Consider the following 23,099-nt stretch of genomic DNA (forward strand, 5'->3'; position numbering starts at 1 on the left):
TATTAAAAAAAGAGGTGTGTGTGGTCATACAGACAATTATAGGTACAAGAGAGGTAAGGTGGTGCTGAGAACAGGACAAGAATAATTATAAAGCTATTGGACTGTGTAAATGTGGAGGTAATTGCTCCTTCCCAAAGCAAATAAAACATAAATAATCAAATAACTCAGCAAAAGTAGTGAAGTCTCAAACTAATGACAATTGTGTTTTGCACTTTCCCAGGACCATCTAGCTCTAAGAAAGGCTAACAGGCACTTTAAACTTATTGAAGTGTTTAATTATAAAACTGGAATCCAGGACGCTACTACCCTTCCTATTTCAGGCAAGTTAACAAATGAATGAGAAAGTAACAGGTTTCTTGACTAAGAGCCTCCCAACTATAAACCAGAACATTTACTGTTAAAATTATGAGCCCATGAAAATCCAAGTTTATAAGAACAAAGTTGTTTACTGATTTGAAATAAAAGCATCCATCATTTTAATGCTGTAACTGCAGATTAAGACAATGCAGATGGGCATAATTTTCCATTCTTAATATGAGACACAACACCATGTGTCTTTAATATAGATACAACATATACATTCAGCTAGACCATTGGTTTATTCTTACATTTCAAATTCCAACTTAAGTCACTATCTAAAAAAAAAGCAAGTGAGTACAAATGCAGTAAAGATCATGATGGTTTAAAGATCAGTCATTTAACACAATCTAACTTGTTATTTGTAGGATCTACAGTGAATGAAAAGTTTTCTCTATTAATGCTTCGAGTTAATCCTGTATCCAAACATTTTCCCTAATAAGCATCAGATTATGTTGGCTATAAAGCTGTCACTCCTCAATAAACAGACATGCTCCTGGTGGGTTTACCTCACTGTCAAAGATCTGTCAATTCATGCATCATCTCATAAGTGAAACCAGAGAACCTTTACTGCACAGCTCCTAGCTAATCCAGCTGAGCAGAAGTTGCTCATCACCTGAGAGGATTCCCACCACTGCAGCTCCTGTGCAATTGGTAGTGACTGGATGCTCCCAAAACAAGTTCACAAAATCCCTGAAGTTAATTGTTCTGCCTCCCTTTAAAGAAAGTTATGTGACCTTTAATGCTCTGCTCAACTGAGCCTTCGTTTAGTGAGTATCAATTAAATTTTATGTTTTGTGGCTCCCATTTTCTTGTAAGACAAGAAAAGAGTTCAAAGGATCGATCCTTCTTTGAAGAATTTAATTCCCCATGAAGAAAATATATTTCTAGTTAAAGAGATACTCAAAGTTTGGGGGAAGGGAGATTTTGTAGAACTTCCTCTTGGTTTTTTGTTTGTTGGTTTGTTATTTGGGGGTTTTGGTTGTTTTGATTTTGTTTGGTTGGGGGTTTGTTTGGTTGGTTTGGTTTGTTCAAAGATTTCTAGCGTTTTGTAAAAATGAAGGAGTTTTCTGATTCTTTGAAATGGACAGTGTTCTGTTAGTGATTAGACAATTATTTCCTCTGTCTTTTTCATTGTAATGAGGACAAAATCAGAGGGATGGTTAAAGAATTTTGGCAGATATTTGTGAAGCTTTCCATGAAATCACCAGATTGCTTCGGTGATACTGCAGTAATGTAGTATTGGTTGATTTCAGTAAGAGCCAATGCAGCAAATGAATCACTCACATATGTGTTCCTAAAAATAAAGAATTCCTAGGCTGACTCTGCATACTTAGCCTCAACATTACAAGGTCAAAAAATTAAGGCACGATGAAGTTTCTCACCTGAACTGGGCTTTGACATTTTGGCTTACCTCAATTACTACTACTGAAAAATGTAAGTACAAATCAGCTTAAGCAATATTCCCAAATATAAACATTTTCAGGGACAGCCCATTAGTAACACTTCTTTTCCCACTGTGTTTCTCTATTTAGTTAGGGGATTTTTTAGTCAATTTAACATAAAATCACAGATGCCAAAAGAGAATTCAGAGAGCTGGAAAAAGATGCCTAAACCCTTTTTCAATTGATTTCAATTAATTTCAATTTTCACTTTAGTTTATGCCTAAACTCTTTATAGATTTAGATATTTTAGGAAAACGCCACACAGCATCGGGGTGTTTCACATTGCCAATATGAAATAAACATGGGGCATAAATGAGTTTCTTATACCCTCCTCACAGACTTACACACCTGAGTCTGAACACCTCATAGACTGATTTTGTTTGCTTAGTTTGTAAACGTGAAGCCCTTTCTTGGGGCTCTCTCCTGCATATTTTTGGAATATGGAATGGGTTATCAGAATTAAAGGTTTCCACAAACTAAAAAAATTCACATTCCACCATCACTTCCTTCACAGTTGTCATAATCACCATGCTCCAGAAAACCAGATAACTTGTGCAGACAGGAATGAAAGACTCATGGAGTCATGCAGGTTTTAGGATTAACTCATTTATTTTCTCATTTTTATCCAAAATTTAACATTATAGCTCATCTGAGATTTTTTATCTCATTCTTTGTCCTAGTGCTTACTACTGATGTCTGTTTAATGCAAATTTCTGCCTCTGTCTAACTTCCTGGAGAAGAACAGGTACTCATGACATTTGCTTTTTGGCTGCTGGTATTGAGTATTGACTGCTTTCGAAACAGGCAAGTAAAACTCTGTATTAGCTCTTGTCCAACAGAAATTTTATGCAATCCACTGCTAAACTGTGTTTTAAATATTTAATATTTTCATGTCATCATCTTCTTTTTCCTGCTCACAGATGCACATCTTGCTGCAAACATTAAAAATATTCTTGTTTATTTCCAGTATTGGAGCGCAAGAGTTCCATAGGAAAAGCCCAATGAATAATCAATTACCTTGGAAGGTGTCTCTTGATTTAGACTCTTTCTCCAGACACGAAAAGTACTAGTGAATTGGGATGAGATAACCACTGTTTTCATACTCACTGACTAAAATACTGATTTGAGTTTTCTATTTAAAATAGTTCTACCTTATTGTAAATAATAATACCTCAATAGTTTTCTTTTGAGAAGAAGTTAACATATACTCAGCCTAGAAAACCTCAGAAGCCACAGATTCTCATTTGTGTGGAATCTTTTCAGCTTTTAAGCTTTTTAATGTCTATTTTAGTGAAAAAACACAACATTAATCTCTCAACAAAAATGAATTTGCAACTAAGGGCAGCTGTGACAACTTCCTCTTTCAACATCGTAATGAAGCTTTGTACATCCCTACTTTCTCATTTCAAACCATCTGGTTCTATATGGATGTGCTTGGGTAGTTTAGCTTAGCTAAATCTCACTGCAAGAAACAAAACTGGTCTAGTTATTAATTTTCACTGCTCATCTCACCTCTGTTTTTCCAGTGCAGCTTGTGGATGCAAGAAGTCAATGTCTCACTGCACCTATGCTGGCTCCATACCCAGCATCTGTGCCACTATATACGGGAGCAGTTCCATTTTGATGAATATTTAGGTTGGACTCATGATCTATAGGTTGGACTCAATGATCTCAGAGGTGATTTTCCAACCAAATTGTTGCTGTGATATATGGATAAAAAAAAAAAAATTGGGTTGCTATGGTATTAAAAAATGGAAAGCCTGCCAGCTACTCAAAGCTGGGTTTTATTAATTAGAGTTACCTTGATTAAAGGCTAGCTTCCAAAGAGCTCCTGTGGATAACAGGCTTAACTTTAAGCATATGATTGATCCCATTACATTCACTGGCTTTAACTGGACTGCTCATAAAATTAAGCCTATATTTAAATGCCTTTCTGGATCAGAACCCAAGTCCCCTAGAAGAGCTCAGGCTTAGAGCAGTGGTACCTTACCTTATGATGATAGTACGATTCAAGTAACTGATGAACATCCCTGTTTTTTCCATATTCTGTCAAACTGAAAAGCTGTGGAATTTTGCTTACACAGGTCCTGCAAACTTTGTCTCCCACAGGTAACTGGGAATTGCCATTTCATCAGAGCTTGTGAACAAGTGATATGCTCAGCCCGAGCTAGTTACTAAACCAGGACAGGACACACCAGTGAAGATACAGCGAAGCACTGATGCAGCCATCCTGCTCCAGGGCTGAAGCAGGGTTTGCACCAGTGTCCTGAGGCAGCTGTGCATCCTTTGACGTATTATAATGACCAAAAATGGCATTGTCAGTCTAATTTAGACTAATCAAGACTTTTCAAATTGTGCTCGTTATGTAAGATTATGCTTGCCAAATTCTTGCAATTGCAAAAAAGAAGAGTGGAATATAAAGAGGATCTAATGTCTGGAAAATGGGTGATTAAGAAAGGTTGCATAAAATTGACAATTTTAAAAACATATACTCTTACCCTTCTCGTTGGAAAATAGTCCTAAAACAGTCCCCCAGGCTCTTGTAACTGGTTGGATCAGTTTTCCCTCTTTGAATTTGGAACCTAAAAAAAATACAATTTACATCACAGCATGAGAAGTCAGGGATTTTAAGTCACTTTTAACTTTCCAATTATTATATAAAAGGAGTTTTAAAGGGTTTTTTTATGTCTCTGATTCATTATTATATACTGTTCCTGATATACTTATTAACACTGTTTTCATAGAAGCTGTTAAACCAAGGAAAAATAGAGCTTTAGTAGTAACTTTTTTTGTAGTTTATGGAACTCACAGTATAGCTATCACCTTTGACATTTACACCTCTTTCTAGTTGTTTGAAAAATAAGCTGTTAACCCTGTGCCTGATCCAAAGCCCACTGAAACTAATGTGAGTGTTTGAGTCAAACCCTGCTTTTGAAAATCTGGAATGTAGTGCTATCGTGTGTTGCTCATTTTTATATCTGACACAATTACAACAAAAATCAAGCAGAGACATGATCAGATATTAGAGCACCATTCATTTTCCCTAATTCAATAATAGGATGAACAATAAAAACAAGCAATGAATTATTTTAATTGAAACCTTATTTTCTCTATTCAAATGTTGACGACAATAAAAATTTCAACATGAAGCTTGTGGCCTTGAAAGGAAAATCAAGATTATGATTTAAGATTGTAAACTTCTTATTGTTATGATTTATGGATAGCAACAGTGAGTTTAACAAACTATATTATTTTACTAAGTATCTCAGTTAGAGGATCCTATTTCTTTCAGTATAAAAACTGCAGCTGGCACATTCAAGTAAATAGAATGGAGATATTTAGATTAATTTTTAGCAACATAACTTCTTTTTAAACTGCTGATTACCAAATAGCACTAAAAAATAAAAAGAATATTGCTGTTGTCAATTCCAGTCTAAAATAGCCCTTCACCAGGCAATCACTATACTGGTTTTATCCCTGGTTACAATAATATTCCTGGTTTTGAGGAATAATTCATATTACAGTTAAGTACACCACTTGCCACAGGTCCACTGCTGTTTTGAGAAACATCAATTGTTACTGATTCTGATCATGATATTTGATCTCATTTAAATGAGATAACAAATCAAGGCATTTTTAACTCAAGGTTAAACAGCAATTTTCTCCTCTCTCACAGAATTCAGTAAGGTCAAGTCAACATTTGCCTTGTGGCACAAGGCATTAATTGTTTTGAACATCAGTATTTCTGTGCTAACACAGTTAAAATTTTCTTCAATTTGAGGAAAAAAATTTGAGTGATGCAATTCTTTAGGCAATTATGAAGGCAAGCCCACACCTTTTTTAAAACAGTTAGAAGGAAACACTGAGTCTCTCCATAGTCCTAATAAAAATAGTTCAGGCACATCTGGGATCTCTATCTGGGGTAACCTCTTTTATTAGCACAAGAACTTGCTGCCAAGTTGGCACAAAGAAGAATGCTATTCAATAGGCTTACACTCAAATAAGAGCTGGTGCATAACATTTTGTCTGAAAAGATCCCTTGGGAAGGCTAATAGTTGAAAAAAAAATGCCTCAATGCCATCAGCATAGTCCAACAGCAATACCAGCTACAGAAGCTTTTACATTGTGGCAGCCAGGCAATCCAAATTATAACAGAACCTAGTTTCTAGGCACATTTTAATATATTTAAGACTTGATTGCTTATACACCTCATCTCAAAATTAAAAATGCCTTCCTTTTTCTTAAAGAAAAAGAAAGGCAAAAGCTCACCTCATACTTTCTCAAATTATTTAAAAACAACATTTTCTTAACCCAAACTCTTTTCCTCGAGTTTCAAGATTTGGCCTCTTTGTAAACTCAAAAAAGTATCACTAAAGTTTCTAAAGCACCCTTTGAATAATGCACTTGGGTCTCTTTCACCCTGCAAATGCTCAGTAATGTCCTACTTGCATGTGTGTAAGGCTCCCCACTACACCGTGCATGCAAAACTGTTTGTTGAACTGGGGCTTTAATTGCAGAGTCACAGAGGATCTCAACAACATAGTGAACATATTTATAAAATTCTGTTTAACAGCTTACACATTGGCAACTTCTCAACTAAATTTAAATGATTCAATAAAAATACGTCTTTTATACCAATAATGTAAGTAATGGCATAAGAAATGCAATAATCCTGTAGGTAATTCATGTTTTATCAGATGAAGGATAACTTCTTGCTAAAGAAGTTAAGCCAAAGAAGCTTTACATTTATTTCACATATTTGTTTTAATATAGATAAGACTTTAGTGTTAAATGAGTCCATTTGTTACACTGAGTCACACAAATAACATATTCCTTCCTTTAGGGTTTTTGGATCCATTCCTTCCCTAGTAAATCTATTTTACAGCTTTAACAGCAATTCTTAAATAGATGCCAATTATGTGCTTCAACCTAGATCTGCGAATTGGGTTCTTTGATTCAGAATTGCTTGCTCAATAAAGTCATGTGTAACTTTTTAATGAACTAACTAATTGATCACCAGCACTTGTTATAAGAAGATCGAGGAAGAGCTGAAAAAAAATGTTTGTTTTCCTGGAGACAGCAGTGGCAGCCTCTATTAGTAGCCTTAATAGCACAGAGAAGCTAAAGCATTCCCTTAAAGAAAGCCCCAACCTGGCCTGTTTTTAATGATTGTTTAGAGGAATGAACACAACTGCGGGATATGTAATGGCTCTCTCTGCTTCAAATCCGTTCCTTTCTAAAAGCACTATAAAACCACTGAATTTCATGCATTTTTGAAAGTTGGATGGCTGCCTTGTATTCTTTCAGCTTTTGCTAGACCAAAAAAGATAAACTCCCCTCTAAATACCATTGGAGCACTAACTTCTGATCTAATAATTTTGAAGTGTGATGGCAGGCAGCCCTCAGTGACATGCTGAACAGCCATATGTGCAGGGATGCTTTCCCAGGCTGGGATGGACGACCCCACCTCCTACTCACTACCAGCATCCAAGAAGTGTCAGAAGTCACTGGACACTCCAATGCATTCTGTGTTTACTGCAAGTTTTATCACTTTAAAAATGAGCATCAGGCTAACTTTCCTCCCCTGTCATTTCCCTCCTTCTTGGCTGTCTGGGCAGAAGTCTCTGGTGCTGAGCACTCCCACCCCCACAACGCTCACCGAGCTGCAGGAGGCACTTCACACCCTGCGCTGCCTCTTCCTACCCGGGACCAGCCAAGGCATTGACTGCCTGCCCACTTGGCTCCTTGCAGTTCCCACATCCATCTCCCATGCCATGAGGGACATCAAATTTTCTTTTTCTGCCTTAGAGCAGCAGCCCAAAGAGCTTGGTCTTCCATGTCCCCTTTGAAGGAACAGTACCTTTGCAGTAGCTACACTAGATACCAAAGTGCCCTGATAATGTTTAAGAGAACATTAGTGTCCTTCCCTGCTCACTGCAGAAGACACATGGTTGGGATCTCTGTAAAAAGTGGGAACCATGTCAAACTATTTGAGGTTTTGGGGTCTGTTCAAAAGGCATTGAAAACTGATGATCTAAAACCATGAAAATATTTTAACTTACCTACACTAATCAGCACTGAAACTTCCACTGCTGAAAAGAATAAACCTAAATTATTGTTATTTTACTAGCATGAGAGAGAAATTTTTTTTAATGGTTATAACAGTCCTTGATCAATAAGTCTCAACGGGCTCTGCCTGAAATTCCATAATGTAGAAGATGCTTGAGTTCTTTCAGCAGTTCTCTGAACCACTGATCATTTAACAAGTGATCCATCATGTTGTGGAGCAATGACTCTACACAAACACATGCATCTGTTTCCAATGCCTAACTCACAGTCCTTGTTGGTTTTTTGATAGCCAGCATTTCATTCGGAGTTCAATAAACTCCTCAGTCCAGATCATGCTTTTCTGATCCTACTCTTAGTGCAAGAGTCCTCTAGGTAATCTTTTCTAACAGAATCAATATCTAGAGAAGAACAAATAGAAGCATGTACTTTTTGAAAAAAAGGTTTTCTCACATCCCTCTATAATTTGCTAATTTTTTTGTTCATATTTGCTGAATATCTCTTCAAAGTTTTCTTGTGCACATCTGTTACTACATTATCCAGATATTTTGTGTTTAAAGTCTGTTTACCACAACATTACCTAAAAAATCCTCCCCATGTTATTCACTGATCTGGGCTGGAGAAACATTTCTAATTTGTATTGACATTGTTTTAGTCATCTTAAAATCTAAAAGGACTAAATCAGTATTTTCATGTCTAGATTGAAGCACATAGTGAGCATTTAAGACCCAGTTATGTAGGACAACCACAATGTGATATGGAGCAGTCTAGACTCATCAGATTCTTCCCACTGGGTTTGCAAAGACCCTCATGCATAAATTCCAGAATTTCTTGCTGTTTTTATGCAGCACTGCTGACTAGTCTCACAACCACAGAGTTCAGAGGGAAAGAAAAACACTGACTCATAGAACCAAGCTTTATACCAGGCTGCAGTGCTTGCCAAGGAGTGGCAGCCTTAGCTGTATTTTCCTTCTCTGCACATCTCAGCAGGATTTTATCATACGTTCTACTTGGTTTTGAATACAGCTCCTAACATTTCCATTCATGGCTGGGGTTTGTGCAGTACCAGAGCAAATAAACTTGGGAACTGATGTATACAGATGCTACAAAGAAGACAACTACATGGCATAACAACAAAACAAATTGAAATATCCGTGCAACTTTAATATTAAAACAACTTTTAAATAAATGTACGGTCCTTGGAAAAATGAAAGCATGCACAGCTTTTTTGCACTTTCAGTAATTCCCATGATTCCAGACACTCCTAACTGTATTCACCACACCCTTATATGTTGATAAAAGAATGTATAGTCTGAAGTTTTATATAAATATACATTATTTGACAGTTACCATACTTCTAATAAAATAAAATAACTGCATTATATTTTGAAAATATTTTGATTTTTTAAGTTAAACATTTGTTCAGGTGTTACCATGAGTGATATCTACTGATTCTTAAATTTCATGCAAAACTTTGGACTGGAAAATGAACCTCAATAATATAATTTATTTCACTTTTTGGCTCAAGCTCTTTGAGTTGGTTATGTTACTTACAGGATAATAACTAAATTGAGAGTATAATTCTGCCACTTATTTAAACAGTAAATCATAGGAGCTGTTAAAGAGCTGAATATTACTTTCCAAACCAAAAAAAGCCTAATTATTTTAAGAAAAAGATGTAAGTTTTGCTACTGCAGAAGTTCATATTTTGAGTGTTCTAGTATTGCTATGATTATTTAACTGTGCAAAGCATATAAGAATATAATAAAGTAGTAACATAAAGAACAGGTAAAGAAGAGAACTTATTCCAGTTATTCTCCATACTAGGCACAGATTTGTCTCAAATCTGTGGTAATTAGATTTTTGTAGCTGAATTTTCTTACAGTTCATATTTACCTTACAGAAATAAATCAGAATCATAGATAGTGAAGCATTACTAAAAATTATTTCAAAATTCACCACAATTAATTTCATTTGGTTGGAATTAATTAAACTTGTTAAGTTTATCCACACCTTTGAATTTTGGAGGAATTTGTTGGGCTTTTTAACAAAAAAAAAAAAAAAAAAGAAAAAGAATAGTAATAATGGAAATAATTGTAAAGATACCCTGAAAGGTTTCTCTGCAGAGTTAATTTTTATATCAGTTAGAACATCAACTATCAGCTATGATAGTAAAATAAAAAACTGATTCATATATCTCAGAAAACCGAGAAACTGATTATTTTTCACATTTACAAGTGTGTTTACCAAACACTGCATCTCATAAATGTGTCTGTTCCACACCTGATTCTGCCTTATTGTAATCCAGATCTGTTCTGTCCTCTTGCTATCTGATTTGTGCTTTGTCTCTGAGAAAAATACCCCAGAAATTGCCATGAAAAATAAATAAGTAGGGCAAAAGGAGGAACAACCACCACCAGCAGATGAGAAAGGAGCAACTGCCCACATCTGAATAAGGGTATATTCATGGCAAAAGTTACAGCTAGATCAACAAGAGACTTGGCAATTTACAGCAGAATTTAGATGGAACAGGTTGGCTGTTCTGATCAAACTGGACCCAGTAAGATCATCACCACCTGTTGCCTCCTTTTAGATTGGCTAAAAGCAATTTATCTAAATCTTCACAAAACACCTGGTCTAAACTCTTTCAGCCTTGATGATGAGAACTTACTATCCATAGCTCACTCTGAACTTACAATTTTTAACAATTATTTTCCCTGAATGAAGTGCATCATTAAATACAAAAACTATGATGTCTTAAACATGACAAAACAGCTTCTCTCAGCCAGTTCTCTGAATGTGACTCTTACTCTCAGACCAGAGAAAAGTACACCAGTCAGAAGAACAACTTATTTCCTGTACTTCCTATTTCTTTTATAGATGACTTTCCCCTCTCTCTTGCATCAGTGGGAAAAAAGAACACAGTACAGTAAATATATTTTCATTTATTTAAAATAAATATATTTTTCATTTATTTTACTGTATTTTTGCAGCTACTAATGAAGAACTCTTTTGATTTTTTCCCTCCTGTATTAATTCCTCCATTGTGTGCACGGGACAAACATGCAGTAGCTATAACTTCAGAAGGAAATTTTTCTTTACACGTAGTTTTAAAAAATGTTCATGAAAAAAATAACTTGATCAGAAGCAGGTCACATTAATCCATTTAACTGTTTCATGCAGATCTACTCTGGTAATATTGCAGAAGAATAACAAAAAAATGTAGTCATAGCATTTACATGTGAATAATTTCATGTTTTCCCAAGGAAGAAATCCAGCAGAAACTAAGTTCAAACAATAAATATTTTAATAATCCAATTCCATTAATGACTGTGTGTGTGGAGGGGGAGTTCTAAACAACAAAAGCAAAAGTAGTGAAAACCAAAACTTTTTCATTCTACACCAAAAACCATTCAGAGAAACCTCATGAACGTGCAAGTTCCATATTATTTCATGGATGAAAATACTGAGAATACAAAGTGGACATATGGATTGAGGCTCCAGGCTGGAGTCCTCCCCACCTACTGCACGTGCACAGCAAGAGCTGCCTGTCTTCCACCCCAGCCTCCAGGGCCTGGAATGCTCTGGTGTTTCCCAGGTACCACTGGCAGCTGTGGGGTTCTACGAGCTCCTCGGAAGTACCAGCCTTTCCCTTGGTTAAGGACTTGCAAATAATACATATTTTTATTGTCCTTTAGAAATGTCTCCAGTGTTCTTCTGTGTGAATAGCCTATCCACAAGTCTGCTGGCTGCTCTGCCAGGGCTGTGGCTATGTACCAGCTAAAGTTCTGCCACTGAAGCTCTGCTTTGGCTGCCTAGATACAAGCTCTGAGCACAACATCAGATGACAGCAGTGAGCATAAAAAGGACAGCTATTTGAAGGATCACACAGTATTTTGTGTGAAGGATTGTGCAGTACACGAGATCTCAACACAAGATCAGCCAGGTTGTGCTGACTGTAGAAGAATAGGCAAATTTTAGCACTACTTGTGTTTTCTGTGTACATCTTCCTGTGTATAAGGCACCTAGTTATACTGGTGAAAGAATCTGCAGAAATCAGCAATGGTAAAAAGAGCATTTTGTTTTTTACAGTGATGGTTTATTTCTGAAACCTCTGTAATCTCTCTTTCCTAAGTTAAAGCAACCCCCTCAAATCTGTGGACTTTTTTGAGCCTTATCTAAGCTGGACAAAACATTCAAAATGGCACCACAAGGAAAAGTTTGGTATTGTCAGAGGTGATGGAGCTATTTGTATGATTTTAGGTATGAATAGTCACTCATAGCCTAAGATATCAACAGAAGAAATCTGGTTTTCATTAGTTTTGAATAAAGTCTTCTATGTTTTCCTTCAAAACAGCTTATAGAGAAACAATGGACAAACTGATGAGGAATATAAACTAATGATTAGAAGACATTTCACAACAAATCATATATTATATTATAATTATATGAAGACATGCAGTCTCATGTATGTGTGCAGTCTCAGTTCAGGGAAAAATGAGAATGTGGTTTGGCTGATTTCAGCGTGAAACATGCCTGCTTAAAAAGTGTTCAATTTTTTTAATCTCAGTTTAACTTCTATTACAAAAATGTATGTCCTCTCCTGACCTCCTGTTGGAAAACAATTCTTGTGTGTGAGACTGCTGTGATCTATGACCCTTTACTGAGCTTCTGCAAACTAGAGCTGTTAAAAAATTTAAATGTAGGTATGAACATTTCATCTATCAGTTAAGTAATATCAGGTTAAAGGAGTAATTTTGCTGCCTTTAAATGGTAAGGGTATTCTCCATCACTCCAAAGAGATGCAAAGGCAAATCTCAACACAGCTTTGTCAACTCAAACACGTGTCTGATTAGCCATAGAAAGGCTTCAAATGATCTCTCACTGGTCACTACTGGACAACACCTGAAATACAAACAGTAAGCCCTGCTCCAAAACCCTTCTAGTTTCAGAAAATGCAGTAAAGATCTACATGCTACTGGAAAAAGTAATATTCTTCCTCTACAAGTTTTGTAGAAATGGCCAAGCCCTTCTACACAGTTCTCTCAACAAAGCTTTGATCTCAGTGTCTCTTATGGAAATCTCACAGCACCTCTCCTGAGAAGGCAGAAGAATTTTTGTGGCTTTCTGGCATGAAGATGGAGGAGGAGGATTTTTAGGTGGGTTGTTCAACACTTTTCAGTATTCATTAACATTTTAAGTTCTTTGATGAGATCAATCCCCTCACAGCTGAATGTATTCTTAATTTTTCTTTTTTTGGTATTAAAATGATTTAGCACCAAAAATTTTCAAACCACAACAAAATCTACATTACACTTGCTCCCTGTGGTCAAAGTAAGAAAGATAACAAAAAATATCTTTTCTCCCAAAGGAAAGAAATGGCCAAACACAGAAATTCAAATTCATTTTTAGAGGATAATAGCCAAAATCAAATTGTGAGTTGCTGAAAGAAGTGCTAGTTCTGTGCCTGAAAATATTTGAAAGGGAAACAATTTTGTTAATTTATTGTGGCTGAGATTTTTTAAATACTGGAAAGGATGCAACCAGACTTACTCTGCTGAAAAATACAGCCAAATATCCTGCACTTGAAAGCATTAACAACATGCCCTTTCTCATTAACAGACAAACCACTTTAAATGACTAATAGCCAATTCACATAATAAGGACATTGCCTACTATGCATGTGCTGCTGCCACGAAAATGTTACTTTTTCCTAATAAATTGTATGGCTATGTGACAGAAAACATACAGACTTAAATGGACAAAATAAGGAAATTCTGAGTTAAAGACTGAAACTCAACTCTTACCCACCCAACTGTCCCCCAGCATTACAGCTTATGTGGAATTCATTATCCACCAGTGCTGAGTGATCTCAGCAATTCTTAACATACAGTAGGACAAGGTAAGTCAAGGATGAAATTTCCTCTGAAGCACTATGAGTTTCACTATGAGTTATAGTAAAACCAGTGAAATATCAGAGCACGTCCATTCCGCAATTCAATTAATCAGAAACAGTGCACTTCTGTAAAAATCAAACCAAAAATGTATTCACTTAACATTAAGGAAAGTTTTCTGTGTGTTCAAATTGTAGCTTGCCAGTTCTTTTAGAGTCCACAGATATATAAAGACACATTCAAGAAATTTTGGTGTAACAGTAAAATTTATCCTAGTAAGGATAAACCTTTCTCCTAGCAAGGAGAAACCTTTGACACCTATGAGTATACCCTATTAATTCACTGTATGGAGATAAGAAAAAAATAAAGGAAATGAGCTCTCATAAATTCAATGTAGTGGAAAAACAGCAGTTATTTTCAGACTTCAGTAGATTAATTTTTATTTTTCTAACTCATACTATTAACAGTTAACAGCAAAAAGTAATGGTAAACAAAACTCAGGAGAATTTAGAATGCAGGTTGCACACTGAGGTCAGAAGAATAAGTTTGAATATTCAAAGCTGTTGTTGAATCACAGTTGTTGCTACAAAACTGTCAGGATACCTTTTATTTTTTTCAGAACCAAATAGCCCCACACATTGAGATTATTTTTCTTATTTTTAGATACACTTTTGAAACTACCAAAGTTCAACTTCGAGTACTTGACATCCCAGTTTTATACAATAGAAAATAATGCTGTAATGGAAATACTAACAGGGTCTTGACAACAGCTGGGTAAGGCTGCACCTTTATATCACAACAAACTCTTCCAGCTGAAAAAACTCACTCATTACCCAGGATGGTGTGGAAAAAAGATCGTGCTTGCTTCAGGAAAGAAGCTTCGTGCTTGAAAATTGGCATACATAAGGTGGTGAAAATTATAAAGGAACATTACTTTTTCCCCCTGAACTCAACCTAACTACTCCAGAAAGTAATGCACAAATCATTCATTATAATGAGTCATAACAATGATTTGTGATCTTCCAAGTTTTCATTTTACGCCCCTCTGTTTTTCCTTAAAGACAGGAGGATAGACAAAGACTGGAAACTTTGGGTCATATGGATCACGGCACCACTGCTATGTCTGGAATTTTCTTATAAATATCCTATTGCTCTGAGGTTCATAGGCCTGACTGAAACAGCAGGGACGATCTCATTTGTACTTTTATAGTTGTAGAGGGATTTGCAAGAGTTAACACAATTTTCCATAATATTTCTTACCGACTTCAGGAATAAAGGGAGAGTTCCCTTTTTAATCAGTATCTGAAACATTGTTAAGTCTAAAGGGAAACAGGAATTCTTTCAGATTTAACAAGGCTTTTCCAAGTGCTGATAATTTTAAAGGTACAAAACAAGGCAATTTTGGAAAAGAGAGGATTTCAGCGAAGCGTTTGTGGGCAGCAATCAGTGCAGTAGTTTGGAGGATACACTTTTCAGCAGATTTTACTGCTTTCATGCAGCCTTGTGCCTTTTAAAGACTAAAAGATTATTTTTCCAAAAAGAAATGGTAAATGATTCCTTTTGAGCTCATGAAAATATTCAAATCAAGGAAGTATTGTCACATTCTGTTACAGTCATGTCTATCTCAGAAAACAAACTGTTTCACTCAGCACCAGTGGGAAGCTGAAAAAGCACCTTCATTTTGTATAGTCACAGAAGTCTTTAAAGGCTTTCTGCTCACATTCTCCTCCAGGCAGGCAGGCAGGCAGGCAAACTATGCTAACATGGCTCATCTGACTCAGATATTGAGCTTGAGGACTGGAAAACAGACAGAAGAAAAGGCAGTTCTGATGTTATCCATGCAGCATTTCTCAGGGACTGCTGTTCTGTTTCCTTACCACATTCAGTACCTCTTCCATGTACACATTTAGTCAAGTCTTCAAAATGCTACATGGATTCAGAGATAAAACTAACTCAATTATTTAATTGTTGAATGCCTACTGGTAAATACAATTGTTGAAAAGTGGGTCTGCTGGAAAAAGTGGGTCTGCATGCTTATACAGAATTAATGGCAATTACTTGGTGTATATTATTAAATATAAAATGAGTGGGATCATGACCTTGCTGGCAAATTTCTCTGTCTTGTCTAATGCCAAACTGAGTAAGAGTGCAATCAGTAAATGCCTAAATGTTCAATGCAGGCATACCCCTTCCTATCCTCTTTTTCTTAGCATATATGCTGGCTAATGGGAAAGGTAGCTCTCTGAAAGAACAGCATAATTTATCCTTTTCCTAAGTTGTGCTATGATTCTTTTAAAGAACCAGCTGTATGGAGGTTTGCTATGTGATATGATACTAGCAGTAGGTTTTGCTGCTTCATTTTGGGTATAATCTTTGTGCAATATATGCGTCTGTGCACATAAATAGGGATCCAGGCCTTTGCAGGAACCAGCCTTCCCTGCTATGGAGTCTGAAAGGTGCCCAGTTTGAAGCATGAGAAGGGCCTACTGTACCTAAATTTTGCAGAATACATTGGAATTACCCTTGTTAAAAATCTAAAGTTTGACCCACTTGTGGCCTGAATCCCTTCCAAGAATAAAGCTGACCTCAGAGGTCTGCAGAAAGGTACCTCCAGTTTTATTACGTGCAGGGGACAGATTTTAGCCTTCTTTTTCAAGACTCTCTTGGAAATGCAGACAGCCATCCTGCCTAACAGCTAAGAGATGTATCACCCACCAATTTATTAGAGGTCATTAATTAGAGGTCACAAGATGCCAGCTTGTCATTGGAACTGGCAGCAGAAACCACAGGCTCAGAATCAACAAACACTGCTGCTTTTGTTGCAAGTTTTCCCCTATGGGCCTGTGGTCTGGGAAAAGGGCAAATAGTGAAAGTCAATCACAGGGGAATGAGTGATGGATATATAGGGAGTGAGCAAAATTATGAAAATAGGCAGGATAGAAAAGAGAGTGGTGCTGAAGAAACATGATATATTGAGCAGATGGAAAACCTTGAGGCAGATACTGGTCAAAACACAAGCAATGTATCACTGCATCTGTTCCTCCCATCTCTAAAACATATCAAGAAGCACTGCAATTCTGCAAATTTCCCTTCTCTCTCTACTACTGCATTCAATGGATAGTATTAATGTGACATAAATAATATCTGAATTCATATATGGTATTTATTTACTGCATCATACTGTATCAAATTATAATTCTTAAATTCATCAGCTCCCATTGACAATAAAAGCCACTTAAAAAATATAAGAGAAAGATATTTTAACTTTATATGAGGTACTTCTGTAGAACTTTCCATCAAAACGATATATAGTTTTCAGAGGCCTCCTAGACTTACACAAAATATCAAGTGGCATCTCTAACATGTCTAAAGTCCCTTTTTGGGTCAATGATATTCCTCTGCTTACTTTCTGTTTATACTCCAGTAATTGCTGTTTTCCTTCTCACCACTAGAGTATATGTGTGCACAAAAATAGCTTTTCTAAAAAACACAGAGAAAATACAGTGTGACTTAAGGAACTAATTTTCTTTTAAGGAATATGTGCAGAGAGAATGGTTCCTTGTCTACACCACTGCTATAATTTATGTCGGAAGAATAATGTATTTTCAGATCTGCGTACCATGAAACACTTGACTTGTTTAATTTTTTGTCACTTTGTTCCTGTCCCAAGGGCTATGACTGTGTGAAGTTTTAACTTATATATTGAAGAAGCTCTTTAACATAGATGATATGGCCAATTACAAACATTTATTAAATATTACTTCCTTCTGTCAGAAGTGGAAGAATTCTCAAAGTGAGCACCAAAGCTCAGCCTTCAGGATTAAAGAGCAGCAATGAGTAGCTCAGGAGTAGGTGAATAGCTTTGAGTAGCCATAGGAATAGATAAATGCTATGTATGAGGAATGATATTCTTACAAGGCTGAAAAGTGTCTACATTTACCAGGAATAAATCACTTTCAACTCTTCTCTCCTCAGAAAGAGCTTTGCATACAAAGAAAAAGAAATCTCTTTTTGAAAAAACCCAGCTGATTTACATGGCATTTACACAGTTGATTCAAGAGGTACTTTGCAAAATGACTAAAAATTCATTTGTTTAGCTGAAACAAGCCCTCATTAGATTTCTAACAAACTTTACAGCAGAGCCAGAGTAGGAAAACCCCAACCACGTTATTTCATATATAAGATTAGAAACTCTAGGAAATGCAGATAATTTGAATAGTTTTATCCATGTATGCATATATATACCCTTGACTTCCCTGTAATTGCAAGAAATAGAATTTTCTGTATTATTGAAGTTTTCAGGAAGAAAAAAATAGACATTTCACTAATCCTTCAAATTCCTTATTATGCTTGATATACGCTTTCATCTTAGTTAACCAAACGCTAATCAACAGATTGATGTGTGCCACAGAGTTTGGATTCTAATTTAACACCTCTGCATAAAGTTAGAGAGGAGATTTATAAAATCACTTTGAATTTATTATTTCTAGAAAGAGTAGACAAAAGTCTTTGAGGATTAATTTCATGCTGTGGGTTAAATTTCACTCTCACGATAGGCCAACTATTGCCTGGGGCACTACAGATAATGAACCTGACAAGGGATTAGCAAGGAAATACTTGTGTTATTATAAATCGTGTACACTTCCCTTTCTAACCAACTTCATCCTTCATGACATTAACAAATTACACTCTTTGTCCATGTTTCAGTATAACACAAAGCTATGAATGATCCTGAACCAAAAGTACATTAGATAAGGTCTTCTCAAGGCATAAATAGCTACTAAATTTGGTAGTGAGAACCTATTTTATGACAGATATTTCCAAGACCCAGAGAAATATTTGTACACGAAATCTGATTTAAGAGTATCAGCTGATGGAGTCTAAAATAGTTTATAGACAAATGTGCAAAATAGAATTAAATGTAGCACAGAATCAGAGGAAATTTAGGGAGTGTTAAGCTACCAGATAGTCTAAAACCAGCAAAAAGGTTGATCACTTGGCTTCACTGTAAATACTGGATTTACTAAAGACCTCAAACAGAATTTATCATGTGTAAATTAGACTAGAGGTTTCAGTAATGATTTTGTGCCCAAAGCCAGTAAAGAATACCTATGATGTAAATATAGATTTTTTAAAAATTTTATTCTTTTATCCTTTCTTTTCTTGAAAAGCTTCAAAATTTTGCATGTAAAAACCAGCTTAATTTCTAGACAAGCCATGCTGAGCTGTGCTTCCATCCAATGGTAGTGAAATTGCATAAACATTAGAGTGGAAATCTGACATCACAAACTGGAGCCTTTGTTTATATATTACCATAAAAACAGAAAGGCAAGAAAGAACTGCAAGCTCTGAACTTTCTTCTGCTGACCCAAATCAGCAGAGGGTGAGGATGGCATTCCTTGAATTTTGGAGATGGTAGTATTACTGCCAATGCCTTTGGAAGGGAAAAAGAATCCTAGAAATGGTTCTTGTAACATAGCCCTCTGCACCTTTCAAAGCAATCAAGAGCAACCAACAAAATCAATTTTTTGTACCCTATTACTCTCCCACCACCTTTGAAGCCAAAGCCTTTTCAAGACAAACTATCTCCAGGTTACAGCACCACATAATTTCTAATCACCACATGGTAATCATCCATGCTAAAATATTCAGAGATTAATTAGTGCTGGATTGCAAAAGGCGTGGACAATTTTTTCTTTTATTCTTGTCAAAACAGCTTGGGCCTGAGTCCTCACTCATGCTCCCTTAAGCTCTCTGAGACAACATGACCTGAACAGGTTGTTCCTGGACCCCAAAGGTGAGAGCTAATGATGCTGGAAAAGTACCCAGTTTTGTCTCTTTGCTCCTATATCTGCAAGCAGTGAGCTCTGCTGTCCCTTGCTGTAGCTACACAATGTCACCATGAGTCACACTGGGCTGTGCCAGATGACTCAGATCTACTGCATGGCTCCCATTGTTCTTGTAAGACCAAAACAGAGAAAGGGGAATTTTACCATTGTGCTCTTGCAATATATCAGGATCATTTTCTCACTGCATACAGCAGGCAAGAGTAGTATTTGCTGCACTTTCCTCTTAGGTTTCTAAATGGTGAAGAAAAAATATAGCTGCATTAGGATGCTGATATTATAGGCTAATAACATTTAATATTTGAGAATTTGCCATTCTGACTCCTCAGCATCATATAACTTTCTCTCTTAACCCACCCATGCAGCTGAACGAGCTCTGCATCCAACCATCGCCATGACCTGAGAGAGGACCTTTGGCCAAAGTTATCATAAATGAAGGACAAATCCTATTAAAATGACAACTGAGCATGCCCTTATACCAAATGAATACTTGGACAGTGAAATGAGTCCTATGAGTCCTCCACACTTCTGCAGAACTGAAGGTGCTGAAGACAAGACTACTCAGAGTCAGGTGGGCTTCATACTGGGAAGACAGTCAAGCATTGCCAACATCTTACATTTTCCACTTGGAATGCAATTTGGTGAGTGGCTGCTCTCATGAGAGAGCCAACTTAAGATCACTGCTTGTTGCCAGACTCTTTTGCTGATGCAAATATCTACAAGGCTGTGGAGTAGAGAAAAAATAAACACTCCCCACCCCATGCCCAATTTTTCCTATTGACCGAGATTGCTCCATTTTTCAGTAATTCAGCACTACCCTTGAGTGGATGCACACAATTCACACCAAAATCACCACAGCTTTGATTTAAGCAATTGCCTTCGTCTTCCTGATGCAGTTTGTTCTGTTTTCTAGCACAGGATCTCCTAAATACCATATCCAGCATTATATGCATGAGGCATATCATGACATGAGGCATATCACGACATGGTATGTGTGACCCTGTCTCAGCAATAATTAAGCTTACAGCAGAAAGTGGTGCCTTCATCTAAAGGAGTTAAAAGGAAAGAGAGCAAGTAAAGAACTGCTGGCAAGTGAAGTGGAAATGAACTGCAGAGGAAGAATCTGAGCTGGGTTGTTAAAAAGGATAAAGAAGAGACACAGAAGGAACAGATTTGGTGGACAAGGGCAGCCACTAGTGTAAGGCGAACTGAAAAAAAGAGATTTTCAGACCTAGAAAGTTAAAAGAACATTAAGAAGAAATCACAGGTTGAAACCAGACATAAATGAAATGTGGGCCACAGAATCTGCAACGATTTATGCACATGCTTCATGATGCATTCTTTAACAAAATCCTTTTAATAATTTTCAGAGAGTAATTGCTTAATGAAAATCATATTGTCTGCCTCTCTGTCATTTGTTTTTGGAAGTGGCAGGTTCATTCTGTGAAACTTCTTAGAGGAAACTTTTAACTTGAGACCTTCCCAAAAGACACAACTCTTAAGGCAGATATATAGAAACAAAATGTGCAACAAGGAGTTTATTTTTTAAGATTCCTTCCTTGTTAAATCCAAGGAAACATGCTAGTCTACAAATGAATGAGGCTGCATCAGGAACAGGGATGCTGAAGATGGTGTCTAACATTCAGAAGAAGTTAAATGTGGCCCATGTTACTGGAGAGACATTATTAGGGATTGTGCAACTTACAGTTTCCTGAAAGTTAATGGCTTTAAATTCAGACATATTAAATTCATATAGGAGGTAATAATAGTGTATATTGCTCAGTTGGCCATTAATTGAATAAAAAAATCTTAGGTCAGCTTAAAACAATTTTAAGCTATACTTCTAACCATAGAATTGTGCACCCTCTACTTCACATTAAACAATTTATGTTCACATCTGCCACATATTACTTGTTGCCTCTTTTCCCCTTTCCCTGAGGGGAGCTTCTTGTTCTGACAGCAGCTTGTTGTCTGTACTTCTGTCTAGCTCTTGATTTATGAAGGAATAATCACAAAAAATACAGTAAATTTATTTCTAATTTTGATATTTCACTTTTATTGACTGTGCCTATGAAGGAAGATGCTGAAGAAAATCCTACTGACAAATGGAGTAAGATAAAAAAGAGATACCTGGTTACTAACCATCACCTGCTTTTAACACCCTGGTTTTCCTAAAGAAAAGCGTAATTGGATGGGATGGATAAGAACTGTCATTATCTTCCTCATAAGAGGTCTGCCACTAGTTATCAGCTGGCCAAACTGATATGCTGAACCAATTTCTGACTTTTAAAGACTGAGAAGCTTCTATTAATTTATGGCACATACAGAGGAGTGCAGCAGGAAAATGTTTTTAAATGGACAATCAGTTGACTGACTCACATTAGGAGATGAAAATTTGATAATTGATGCTTATCTCCACTGTAGGAGGCACTAGAATGCAACAGACATACTTAAAAATCTAAACAATGTTACAACCTTATGTAAACACCAAAACCAGTGACTAAATTAAACAGGACTAGACTGAGCATGTCAATTGTAAATAATGAAAATTAAATACTCAATCCTATATGTGCCAGGTGGTAATAAAAATTTATCTTGTGAACTTTTTTTGTGTCATATTTTTTCAAATTCACAGCTAACTTGAACTTTGAAAAAAGAAGAGCCAGGCATTGCTTGACAAGCTGAATTAATGTGTCTATCAGCATTTAAGCCCTTGCTACACTGTGACATCTCTCTAGTAAGCAAACTGCCTCTGAGACTAATGTGTCTTCACTTATTACTTCACTCCTCTATGGCTGAGCTCTGAAGTGCCAGGGGATACAAATGGTCTTGTCTTCAAAATAATTTAAGGCCTGCTGTAATACAGAATGGAAAACACAGAGAGCAAGGTCTTGTCAAGATGCAAAATCAACAGAGAGCGTCAGGAGGCAGAGTTTGCTGTCTGTAATGTGATCCCTCCACACACCATAATCTCCATTTTATTTTGCCTAATGAGGCAGGAGTTAAAGCAGTTGACCTGATCAAACTCAGATGGCAGCCCTAAAGGATGAGCCCCCTGCTGCACTTGTGTCCCGACACCCTTTGTTACCTCCAAGTGAGCTGAGACCAGGCTGTGAACCATGTAAATAGGAGGCTTCCAGGTTAATGAAAAGCTGCAACACCCTTCTAAATCAGGACAGAAGGTTATGCTTTTCTAATCCAAAGAAATTTTCATGAACCTCAGTAATAAAGTTTAATGAATGTTGGTCATTTTGAACCTTGCAAATAGAGACTGGACAAAAGGTAATATTTTCCTTAAAAAAATTCCTTATCCTGTAAGCACAGGTCAGCACATATTATTAGAATAACATGAATTTGTTTTCTTATGACAAATTCAAACATATCAATTAAAAAGGGATGTCTTGGGAAAAGGTAGTTAATAGTTTTTATGAACTGATGTTTTTATTAGGTGATGGCATGTTTGCTGTTTCATTTCATTACTTATCTGCCAA

The 23,099-nt window shown here is 36.4% G+C and overlaps 1 protein-coding gene across 2 annotated transcripts in view; it reads right to left on the reverse strand.

Moving 5' to 3' along the window:
• Positions 1 to 23,099, reverse strand: part of SLC25A21 (solute carrier family 25 member 21) — a 234,730-nt gene that overhangs the window by 51,696 nt on the left and 159,935 nt on the right. For both annotated transcript variants that reach the window (XM_030240551.2, XM_050975884.1), the window contains one exon: positions 4,301 to 4,384. In XM_030240551.2, the coding sequence (XP_030096411.1) occupies positions 4,301 to 4,384 (84 nt within the window). The remainder of the gene's footprint in view (positions 1 to 4,300; positions 4,385 to 23,099) is intronic.

This window comes from Serinus canaria, chromosome 5 (assembly GCF_022539315.1).
Source record: "Serinus canaria isolate serCan28SL12 chromosome 5, serCan2020, whole genome shotgun sequence".
NCBI lineage: Eukaryota > Metazoa > Chordata > Aves > Passeriformes > Fringillidae > Serinus > Serinus canaria.